The sequence below is a fragment of the Bufo bufo genome, chromosome 3 (genome assembly GCF_905171765.1).
Source record: "Bufo bufo chromosome 3, aBufBuf1.1, whole genome shotgun sequence".
Classification (NCBI taxonomy): domain Eukaryota; kingdom Metazoa; phylum Chordata; class Amphibia; order Anura; family Bufonidae; genus Bufo; species Bufo bufo.
The window spans coordinates 652,635,663-652,648,490 of NC_053391.1; the positions used below are offsets into that span (position 1 = coordinate 652,635,663).

Consider the following 12,828-nt stretch of genomic DNA (forward strand, 5'->3'; position numbering starts at 1 on the left):
TGGATGTAGACATGCTTGATTTTTAGCTATGACTAAATTAGAAAAATAATATTGCAAACCACTAATGTTACATCAAAGAAAACCCTGATCTTAAGTCTTTACTTACTTTGAAAAACTCTTTTGTTGACCCTGCATCGAGTGTCCCATAGGCAATCTCTGTTTGCTTGGCGAGATCTTCTGCGCTTTCTATCGGCGATACCATTCTCTCAACCGTTAAAAAGGCAGCCAAGTTAGCCGTGTAAGATGAAATAATAATGAGGGTAAAGAACCACCACACTCCTCCAACAATGCGACCTGAGAGAGATCTAAACACGAATGTGTTACAAAATTTAAGCTTTTATGTCATTTTAGTTATGGTAACATTTTTGCAAGTTTACATTTTTGACATTAATAATAGATTGAGTGAAATAATGTACTTTTTAAGTTATCACAAAAATCTATATTGAAAAGACTAGAACAAAATATGACAACACTTTTAATCCTTTTCCAAACCTATGCAGTGGCCATTATAGTATATAATACAACATAGTATTTCCTTTCTTCCTCCGACACTTCCTTATTTCCTCCTTCCTCCTTTCATTCAGTCCTCTCTTCCAGTCCTTATTGCCTTTGCTCCTGTCCATCCTTCCTGTCTTCCCTGTCTTTTATCATTCATATTCTTCAATCCCCCTCTCCCTTTTCATCCTTCCCTTCCTTCCTCCTTTCTTTGCACCTGTCTTTCCTTCCATCTTTCTTGTTCTTCCTTCTTTACTTATATGCATTAGTCCTTGTATTCTGTTCCAAGCTCCTAACATGTTTCTCTTTCATTTACCAAACTTACAGTATGTAGTGAATGACAATTATAATGCACAATACAAACAAGTAATTTGTTTCTTTCTCCCACCCTTAGTTTATTTCCATGTATCCTTCCTCTTCTCATTCATTTCTCTTTTCTAACCTCTTCCCAGTCCTTACTTCATTTCCTCCTGTCCATCTTCCCCATGTCCCTTCTTCCTGTCTTTTCTGCCTTTCATAATCTCCTTTCCTAACTACCCCTTTTCATCCTTCCTTTCTTCCCTCCTGTTCTTCCTACTTTGCTCCCTTGTCTCCTGTCCTTCCTTCCTAAACTTCTATGATACAGTCCATCCTGTCCTTAGTTTCTAACATCTTTCTCTCCCTACCAGTATTTCTTTCCTTCCCCCCTGTCCTTTCATCTTCTCCCTTCCCTTTTCCTCCTTTTGCTGTTGTCTCTAGTTCCTTCCTTTTCTCCTACTTTCCTTTTTCCCTTCCAAATCTCCTGTAAAGAGTATAAACTACAAAGCAAAAGTTTCACCAAATGTGGAATATTATGTAACTAAATAAATCCTGACCTTTGCAATTCATATTAAAATTGTCTATCAATTAATTCAATCAAGTATAGTTCCATATACTAACCTTGGAGATATATCACATCCTTGCTGCATGAAGGCTCCAAGGGAGAACCAAAGGCTGTTAAAAATGCCGAACTCATTCGGGGGTTGATCACTGGGTCCATCCTTACCATCTTCAGGCTCTTCCGTATGCCATTCATAAGGGCTGAATCGGCTTACAAGAAATAGGACTACACTTACTCCAATATAAGCGAAAACTATGCACATCCAGATCTCATAAGCCAATGGGTCCAAAAACGAAAAGACTCCAGGTTTTGATTTCTGTGGTTTTTTAATCATAATAGAAATCCCTAAGCTCATGAAAGGCTTTGAAAAATCAATGACCTCTTCTCGCACCAAGGTTATAGTCAATGGAGCTACAGCAATCTCTGCTTTCTGTAAAACAAGAGAGGAGACAAAGTGACTCATCTGAGACCCCTCTATCAGTACCAACAATTTTAAAAAGATTTTCATACTTTAAATGCTTTTCTTACCCACCTCTATGACCTCATCGGACTACAGAATCTCTTCATTAAAGTATCTGAGAGAAAACCTTTACGGTCTTGATATGGGTAGTGCACATAGTACAGTGTTTAGCTTAACTAACCCAATGGCTGCCATGATCACCATGGGAAATTAATGCAATGATTAGAACAACAGGTGATCACTTATTGGTTTCTCTACATACCAGTAGCCAATCATGTAATGTTAACCTGGATGACAGTACACAACCTTATCATGGTCATGCACCAACGTCATGTACTACAGTGATTGTAATGATTTCAATAGCATCAATGATAAACGTTACAAATTATGTCAAGAGATGGAAAGAGGTTTTCAGAATTAAAATGCATTGTGTAAAATGATGGCATGCGAACAGTTAAAAGGCCTATCCATCCAGGACAACGCCTATCGATCTGACCTACAGTATTAGGGCATATCCATATCATAGATTCTCTTGTCTCTGAGGACTTTACCCTACTTTGTAGCTTTTACTGTACATCCCAGCAGTCAGACCCATCAAGTATGATGACAATTTTTATAAAATGCAGAATAATCAGCTCATCCGATACCATGAACTTTATATTGTGGTGCTCGAATATGCAGGGCTGATTCCCAGGTACCGATAAATCCAAAATTCCAGGGAATCAGCACACTGCATGCTTAGTCGTAGCTCGCTATGACTAAGCATGCAGTGTGCCCGGGAAACATGTAGGCAATTGTATTTTAATTTGGTCCTATGTGTCCTAAGATATAATAAACTTGGAATTTTAGCAAAGTGACTGGAATTTTGGATGATGGCGAGTTTCATGAAAGGGTTTTCCTTTGTAGAAATTTCCTTTAAATTTAGCCCTGATATACAGAACACCGTGGATCCGCAGAAAACCAAACTGGACAAAATATTTTCTATATAACCTAAAAACTATGTATGCTGTATATTGATGACCTATCTTCAGGATACGTCATTAATATTTGATCGGCAGGGGTCAGACAGCACCATTGTTCAGCTGTTTGAAGAAGAGGTAGCGCTCAATGTGAGCGCTACTTCCTCTTCATTGCACTGCCTATTGTCTTGGAAGTCTCCATGGTGCAGTATAATTACAAATGCTTGTTCAATTCACTTGAATGGAGCGAGTACTTGTAATTACACTGCGCTGCCGCTGCAAGAGAGACGACGGGCAGTGTAATGAAGAGGAAGCAGCGCTCACAGGGAGCACCACCTCCTCTTCAAACATCCCGACACCCAACACCCCTGCCGATCAGATATTGATGACCTATCCTAAGGGTAGGTGATCAATATATACAGCCTGCACAACCCTTTAACACATCTAGTTTCAAATATTCTGCTAAACTAGTCCTTATCTTCATATTGTAGCTCATAAAGAGTACCGTAAGTGGCAGACCCACCCTCCATGACCTCCAGTTGCCCTAGTAGACAACACTTTTAAACTAAAGACAACAACAAAAATAAAAAAAGAGTTTGCTTACCCCATATACAAGTTCTCCCACCATTCCATTCCAAATTTTTGTATCTGAATCCCTTGCTCCATATTTTCCATCAGGAACAATTGCAATTTTATACTTGATACCAATATGTTTTGCAATTTCATAGGCCAGATCTACACAATATCCTTCAAACTTATCATTTCCTTCCAACAGCTCATGGTTTTTCTTGTACATTACATAAGGTGATTCCTATAATGAAAAGAAGAAAACTTAAAGGAAAAACATTCCTAACTTGCTCTTCGAAGGGCCTTCAGTGAACAACGTGTCTAGACAATGGTACAGCGAATGACATCTTATACACTTGAAAAGCAGTAAGGTTGACGATGTAATCTCCAGTAGAAATTACAGAAATTGTGATACATTTTCAACCGTGTGACATATATAAAGGGTATTAGGACCTTTAACTGACCTTTATCCAGAACCCTTTTGTTCCAGTGTATTTCTACTTTTCCAAAAAAATTGTGTGCTGAGATTCCCTAATCCTTCAAAAAGTGAGAAAATGTACCCTGAAGGTTATGTTGAACTTCGTACCCACATGGGATGGGAATGGACGGAGGAAGGGTGACAAACACTCTGACATTTGTCCTGACGTGGTAGATTGGAAGGGGGGCATTATTTAGCAGCAGCAGTAGTTCCGATTTTGACCTTTGCTAGGAGGTTACTCTGTGTACCTTTGAAAGCCACTGGTGTCTACTGTAATATGTAATATAGTTTCTGTGGGTAAGGAATTAAATAAAGGCTGAAATACCCTTTAAAATGCAAATTTGAAGTGCATTTTAACCCATTTAAAAAAAAAAGGACATACACTTTTAGTTTTTTTTTACCATGGACAAAAATGTAAAGATAACATTATATAAACCAAAAAGTAGCAAAAATAACCACAATATAGTAATTATACAACAGATATATGTTATAATACCAGAACAATAAGCACATAAGATTTAACAGCAAACAAAGTAAAAAGCATGGCTAAAAAATAAATTCACATGACTTTGTGCCTCTTAATTCCACCTTCTTTACGCTTTTTTTTATGCTAGTCCTTTTGTAATATTCCTGGTTTAATTATTGTGTCTCTTATTACAGTTTATGAAGGGAATGAAAACAGTAAGTAATATACAAGGGGTTTTCTAGTCAATACAAGTGGAGCACATTTTTGACAACCCAAAAAATCCACATGGAAACTACACTGTACTTTTTATTAATCCCACAAGACGAGAATAATTATACTGTATATAGAGTTTCTTGTTTGTGTTACTAAACGGCAAAATGTAAGTCACTAAATATATCATGTAGACGTCTCTTTTGTCATAATTATGTGAATACAACTCCAAAATATTTGTATATGTTTTTCGGAAAAATTTTATTAAAACACTCCATCAACAGAATTTCAATTTAGTCTGGCACCTATGGACCACATCAAGGACACACTTTTAGGTATTCAGGTTAGAGAAGAGGGACTGTTCATAAATAATATCTTACAAGTTATTTGTGAATCAAGCCATAAGGAATAGACCCTAGTGGCAAGTCATTGGCTCCAAAGTCATCTCTAAATGGGTTGTCTTCTGCTGATCCTTTGGGGTTCATTATTGTGTCTGAGCTTGGGCCCACTGAAGGATCATCAGATACTTTGATGGGTCAGTCCAGATTTTTATGGAATAATAACCTTTACCTGTAAAATATGTGTTCTTATAAGACATTTAGGTATCTATTGTGACCACGTGGCAGATGCCCATCTGACTTGATCTTTACTGTTAATAACCATTATGGTTAGCTTTAAGGTTCTTCCTTTTTTCTCTAATTGAATACTATATGAAAGGACTCCATTTTACAGGATATTCTTTAATGAGAGTTTGTCAGCAGTTTTGTTGATGCTAAACTGCTGACAGACTTAGGGGCAGGGGGTTATACTCCCTGATTTTTATCACTATAAGTTCACATGGACGTTGCGGGAAAAGGTGCGGGTGCGGTGCGGGAACATGCGTGATTTTTCCGCACGAGTGCAAAACATTGTAATGCGTTTTGCACTCGCGTGAGAAAAATCGTGCATGTTTGGTACCCAAACCCGAACTTCTTCACAGAAGTTCGGGCTTGGGATCGCTGTTCTGTAGATTGTATTATTTTCCCTTATAACATGGTTATAAGGGGAAATAGTAGCATTCTGAATACAGAATGCATAGTAAAATAGCGCTGGAGGGGTTAAAAAAATATATAATAATTTAACTCACCTTAGTCCACTTGATCCCGCAGCCGGCATCTCTTCTGTCTCCTTGTTTGCTGATTAAAGGAAAAGGACCTGTGGTGACGTCACTCCGGTCATCACATGGTCCATCACATGATCCATCACCATGGTAAAAGATCATGTGATGGATCATGTGATGACCGGAGTGACGTCACCACAGGTCCTTTTCCTGCAATCAGCAAAGAAGGAGACAGAAGAGATGCCGGCTGCGCGAGCAAGTGGACTAAGGTGAGTTAAATTATTTTTTATTTTTTTTAACCCCTCCAGCGCTATTTTACTATGCACTCTGTATTCAGAATGCTATTATTTTCCCTTATAACCATGTTATAAGGGAAAATAATAATGATCGGGTCTCCATCCTGATCGTCTCCTAGCAACCGTGCGTGAAAATCGCACCGCATCCACACTTGCTTGCGGATGCTTGCGATTTTCACGCAGCCCCATTTACTTCTATGGGACCTGCGTTGCGTGGAAAACGCACAATATAGAGCAGGCTGCGATTTTCACGCAACGCATAAGTGATGCGTGAAAATCACAGCTCATGTGCACAGCCCCATAGAAATGAATGGGTCCAGATTCAGTGCGGGTGCAATGCGTTCACATCACGCATTGCTCCCGCGCGGAATACTCGCCCGTGTGAACTCAGCCTAAAGCCTCTTTTACACAAGCGTGACGGATTGGCTCCGGATGTGTTCAGGATGCATTCAGTGAAACTCGCACCATTTTGCAAGCAAGTTCAGTCAGTTTTGTCTACGATTGCGTTCAATTGTACAGTTTTTTCCACGTGGATGCGTTTTGATGCGTTTTTCACGCGCGTGATAAAAAATTGAAGGTTTACAAACAACATCTCTTAGCAACCATCAGTGAAAAACGCATTGCATCCGCACTTGCTTGCGGATGCGATGCGCTTTTCACTGAAGCCCCATTTACTTCTATGGGGCCAGGGTTGCGTGAAAAACGCAGAATATAGAACATGCTGCGTTTTTCACGCAACGCAGAACTGATACTAGAAAAAAAACGCACATGTACACAGACCCATTGAAATAAATGGGTCAGGATTCAGTGCAGTTGCTATGTGTTCTCTTCACGCATTGCACCCGCCCAGAAAACTCGCTCGTGTGAAAGGGGCCTAAGACTACATTCACACGACCGTAGTGTTTTGTGGATCCGCAAAACACGGATACCGGCCTATGTGCATTCCGCAATTAGCGGACCGCACATGGCCGCCGCTATCATAGAAAATGCCCATTCTTGTCCGCAATTGAACGGAACTATGGATGCGGTAAGCACACGTTGTGCTGTCCATAACTTTTGCGGCCCCATTGAAATTAATGGGTCTGCACCCGTTCCGCAAAATTGCGGAACAGATGTGGACTCATTCATACGGTCATGTGAATGTAGCCTAATGCTGAAATAAATGATCCCATGTCCCATACTCGCCATAGTGCACCAGGGGCACGTCTGCAGGTTGCAGAGCTCTGCTGTGATTTTCTCCTTTTCCCTGCCCCAACTTATGTCTGTCAGCAGTTTCGCATTGGAAAAAAAAAAAAAAAAAAAAATTAAACAGGGTAGCAAAATCTGGATCTACTAAATATGTTATATCAGTTTTTTTTTTACTTCTCCAGTTATACTCCAAGCTTCCATTTAAATGTTGCTAGCTGAAAGAGAACATCTATAGATGGACATATCTATTGGGGTCAGGTAGGTCATCAGAAAAGCAAAGTAGGTTACAGTGGTAAAAGTAAAGAGTATATAGTATCAGCTTCAGTAAAAAACTGAGAACTTATGCTATGTACTGTAGGTAGGGGGGATTCAACAAGTCAAAAGGCTGCCATTAAAAATTCATTATCTGAAAATCACATTTTTTGAAAGGCATATTGGCTACTATACTAGAACACTATTTTGGGAATAATGACTTCTCAGATGAAGTACAGCACAGGGAAATGAATATGCTACCTACTGTGTTCTGACCTGACAGTTATACCAGAATATAATTCTCTGGAAATATCCATGGATCAGAGGTTTTGATGAAACAATATTGTGAAAGGGCAAACTATTCAGGTCACCTCCTCTAAAGATCAGCGCTATAAATGATGTGCCAAATTATATACACATGAGGACCCGCTATCTCACACTGAATGGATTGAATGAGAACTACCATAGTTAAGTTATACTGGAAAATGTATGTATGGGTTCAAAGGAATTATGTGAAGAAAAGGTCTAGTGCAGGAGACACATGAAAGTCTTTTAAGTATCAATCTTCTACTTCAATATATGGATGTCCAACATGCCTCACAACACTATAGTGGACAATTTTGTATTTATGCAATATCCTAAATCTTTCTGCATTCCTTGTTCTAAATAGGACTTCAGATTTAAAAAAGACCTCAAATGTATAATAGATTTAACAAAAAAGTCCCCAAAAAATGTGTAGTACCCCCGGAGTTTCACTACTTGCGGGCCTCTCACTGGGGGGGTCTCGTGGTTGTGAGCGATTTATCAGGGGATACACTGGGGCCTGGTTGGTGGTGCCAAGATTGGTTGTGCCCTGATTGCTGAAGCCTAAAAAACGAGAATCCTGACCCCTGTATCTGCCCCTATAACGACCTTGGCCGGTACCCCCTCCTCTACCTCCGTATCTACTGCGGGTATTGTATCCACTTTCTTTGTCTGAATCTGAGAGATCAGTCTCAGTAGATGACGGGTCAGTGAGGCCACCAGTGATATTCTTTTGGGTTATTGAAGTGTAAATTCTTTTCTCTTTAAAGTCCACTAGGTCCCTAACGAACTGACGGTGCTTCCTTTCTTTCAAGTGATATTGAAACTTTTCAAGGGTATTTTGCAATTGTTTTTCTTTATTCACAAATTCTGGTTCCTGAGAGAAGGTCTGAACTATTTCTATGTTCTCATTCAACTTTTTATTATGTTGTTCTAGACTATTTTTCTCCTCTGTGAGTAGTAATTGCATTAAACGCAGGGAACTGTCGGTAGCCTCCTTTTCCCACTTGGTCAGGAATCCGGGATTCCTGAAACGTGGCGCTGGTAGTATTGGGATGCGGAGACCCCGAGGCACTATTTTGTGTTTCAGGTAATTCTCTAAACCTTGTACCTCCCACCAAGAGGTGATTTGGTCTTTATATGTTGCAGTGAGGTCTTTAAAAGCTGCCTGAAAAGAAGGAGTATATTTCTTTTGTTCAAATTGTTTTTCTGAGAAAATGTCTTTTGCCGCTACCAACCAATTGTTGGCGTCGAAACCTGTCGATAGAAAGCCTGCCATGCTATTCAAAAATTGGGAAAAAACCATGTGTAGGATAGTGGTAGTTTGATAGGGGCGCTCCCACTAGCAATTTGGAAAACAGTAATGGATATGAGGGAGCTTAAAATATAACTCTTACTAATATACCTTTTAAGAGAAAAAGCACCACGTACAGATAATTAAGATATGTCTTAAAAAGTATGGAACAATCTTACCATTCCGACGCAACCCTGATGGGGATCAACCGAGCGCGGTGGAAGAAATACACCACATCTGGGCCGGTTGTTGGATGTGGTTGTTGGTTGTTTGGAGATGTAGACAGTGCAGGGAACCAATATCCCTAGTGATCCCTAATTGGGAATGGGGGCATTGCTGTTGTGCACCTGCCTGTCTATACAAAGTAAATCCAACATCAAGGGGTGGTGATTAGGATAAAATTATATTACAAAGGGAGGCCAGATTGATATATGATCTTAAGACCATGGCCACCTCAGGTCTTAACGAGCAGTTACATTTTGGCTCTTTTTTATAATGGGCAACGTTCCCATTTGACCTCTATAGTTTCCTCATCAATCAATCACACTATACACCGCGATGTACCAGGGGGAATAATAGGGCATACATTTTTCGACCCTAAACAGCTTAAGTACCTATTGAGGGAATCTTGCCTATAGCCCCGCCTCCTTCTCTCCCCCCCCATTATCTATTAATGTTCGCCACTCTTTTGTTCATGTCCATAAATATATTGCTCTTTGGCTTGCTAATATATGAGTATTTATGCCTCTTACCCTGACTGCCTGCATGAAATGCTTTCTAAATGTTTATATGAGCATTGGCTATCCTGCCCGCTCTGTTGCAGCAGGCACCTGACGTCAGAGCACTCACCGGCGTCACCCAGCTGCTAAGCAATGAGCGCATTGCTCTTCCCTGCTTCTCGGCTGCCCCACGTGGCGGTCGGGACATACAGGGCGCGCTTTTTGCTGTTAACTTTTTATTATGTTGTTCTAGACTATTTTTCTCCTCTGTGAGTAGTAATTGCATTAAACGCAGGGAACTGTCGGTAGCCTCCTTTTCCCACTTGGTCAGGAATCCGGGATTCCTGAAACGTGGCGCTGGTAGTATTGGGATGCGGAGACCCCGAGGCACTATTTTGTGTTTCAGGTAATTCTCTAAACCTTGTACCTCCCACCAAGAGGTGATTTGGTCTTTATATGTTGCAGTGAGGTCTTTAAAAGCTGCCTGAAAAGAAGGAGTATATTTCTTTTGTTCAAATTGTTTTTCTGAGAAAATGTCTTTTGCCGCTACCAACCAATTGTTGGCGTCGAAACCTGTCGATAGAAAGCCTGCCATGCTATTCAAAAATTGGGAAAAAACCATGTGTAGGATAGTGGTAGTTTGATAGGGGCGCTCCCACTAGCAATTTGGAAAACAGTAATGGATATGAGGGAGCTTAAAATATAACTCTTACTAATATACCTTTTAAGAGAAAAAGCACCACGTACAGATAATTAAGATATGTCTTAAAAAGTATGGAACAATCTTACCATTCCGACGCAACCCTGATGGGGATCAACCGAGCGCGGTGGAAGAAATACACCACATCTGGGCCGGTTGTTGGATGTGGTTGTTGGTTGTTTGGAGATGTAGACAGTGCAGGGAACCAATATCCCTAGTGATCCCTAATTGGGAATGGGGGCATTGCTGTTGTGCACCTGCCTGTCTATACAAAGTAAATCCACCATCAAGGGGTGGTGATTAGGATAAAATTATATTACAAAGGGAGGCCAGATTGATATATGATCTTAAGACCATGGCCACCTCAGGTCTTAACGAGCAGTTACATTTTGGCTCTTTTTTATAATGGGCAACGTTCCCATTTGACCTCTATAGTTTCCTCATCAATCAATCACACTATACACCGCGATGTACCAGGGGGAATAATAGGGCATACATTTTTCGACCCTAAACAGCTTAAGTACCTATTGAGGGAATCTTGCCTATAGCCCCGCCTCCTTCTCTCCCCCCCCATTATCTATTAATGTTCGCCACTCTTTTGTTCATGTCCATAAATATATTGCTCTTTGGCTTGCTAATATATGAGTATTTATGCCTCTTACCCTGACTGCCTGCATGAAATGCTTTCTAAATGTTTATATGAGCATTGGCTATCCTGCCCGCTCTGTTGCAGCAGGCACCTGACGTCAGAGCACTCACCGGCGTCACCCAGCTGCTAAGCAATGAGCGCATTGCTCTTCCCTGCTTCTCGGCTGCCCCACGTGACCAGACGCTGCGCTTAACTGACTGGTGCGCTGCGTTCCATGCGTTGGCTGCGCCCGCTGGTGGAGCGTGGCGTCTTGGTCACGTGACCAGACCATGTGACTCCGGGAGGCGGTCGGGACATACAGGGCGCGCTTTTTGCTGTTAAATACAGCGTCCATACGGCTATTTGGCGTGCAGCTGAAGACATCATTTCAGCTGCCCAAGAGGTGCCCCCCAACAACTTGTGGGGTCTTCCACCTAATAGGCCCATTGTTGTCCCACTCCTTTGCACCCTAAAGATCCACTGATCTAAGGTATGTCCTTGTTTTGTCTCTTCATAGTTCTCAGCTCATGTGAACCTCTTCTTATGTTGTCTAGATCCTCATGTTGATTCTTCTTGCAGGATTGTCTTTTGCATACTTTGGATTTTTCCCCTGATGATAGACCACTTAAAACGTGACACATCGGGAACTATCCTATAGGGCATAATAGAGATACTTCCCTATCCTAGGGTAAGGTATCGGGACAGGGCCGCCCCTTGCGGGGTAGGAACTCTGTATAGACAGGCAGATGCACAACAGCAATGCCCCCATCCCCAATTAGGGATCACTAGGGATATTGGTTCCCTGCACTGTTTACATCTCCAAACAACCAACGACCACATCCAACAACCGGCCCAGTTATGGTGTATTTCTTCCACCGCGCTCGGTTGATCCCCATCAGGGTTGCGTTGGAATGGTAAGATTGTTCCATACTTTTTAAGCCATATCCTAATTATCTATACGTGGCGCTTTTTCTCTTATAGTTATATTTTAAGCTCCCTCATATCCATTATTGTTTTCCATATTCTTTACTGCACTTAAAATCTGCTGCTACTGTATGTATTTCAAGTTCTATGTTGCACTTACTAAAAAGACTTTGTTGTGTTTAATTCTAACCTCATTCTTTAATACTACCTTTCCACTGCACCGATCCCAAGGGAGCAACAGTCTGAGGGAGTACACCGTGTTACAACACTTCATTAGGGCCACTACAACTCCCATCTTTTGCACCAGCTCCTCTGGGGCTCACTGCACAATGAGGCAGATTAACTAACTGTGCAGATTCTACAGTTTATGGTTTCTACATGAACTGTCCTACTTGTCTTCCAACTCTGCATTATCAAACAATCTGACGTGGTATCAATCACTTCTGCATGGGAAGACAGTCTGTATGCACATAATGAAATGAGAATACGTGGATTCTAGTAACCTTTTAAGTACCCTTCATATGGGACTAGGGTAAATGAGTGTACATACATACTGTATAAGCATGCTTATACACCTGGGTTACAGTGATATACTTGACTGAGCTGAGTCCACCATAGCAGGAGCTCTTATTTAGTGGCTCTCTGCTATGCCTAATATAGGGGAGCCCAAACTGGCTGAGCCCTCTACAACGTGAATATGCCCAAATACCAGTCTGACTTGAAGAGTAGAAAAATAAATAGAAGACCTTCTTCTCCTTCAATGAAGTTTTAGGTGTGGTAGTATTTATTGCCGATGAGGAGGGGACTCATTTCAATTTTTGCTATGGGTCTGTGCAAGACCTATGTAAGATTCTAAGAAATACTTGTTTCATTTGCTTTTATGTGTTTGGCAATGCACTTCTTTACATGATGGGTAAGTAACCTGGAGTAC

General features: G+C 41.0%; 1 protein-coding gene across 4 annotated transcripts in view; it reads right to left on the minus strand.

The window, feature by feature from the left end:
• GRIA4 (glutamate ionotropic receptor AMPA type subunit 4) overlaps positions 1–12,828 on the minus strand; it is a 387,349-nt gene that overhangs the window by 41,651 nt on the left and 332,870 nt on the right. For all 4 annotated transcript variants that reach the window (XM_040422628.1, XM_040422627.1, XM_040422630.1 and 1 more), the window contains exons 10-12: positions 3,378–3,584; positions 1,414–1,784; positions 107–305 (exon numbers count right to left, since the gene is read on the minus strand). In XM_040422628.1, coding sequence (XP_040278562.1) covers positions 107–305; positions 1,414–1,784; positions 3,378–3,584 — 777 coding nt within the window. The remainder of the gene's footprint in view (positions 1–106; positions 306–1,413; positions 1,785–3,377; positions 3,585–12,828) is intronic.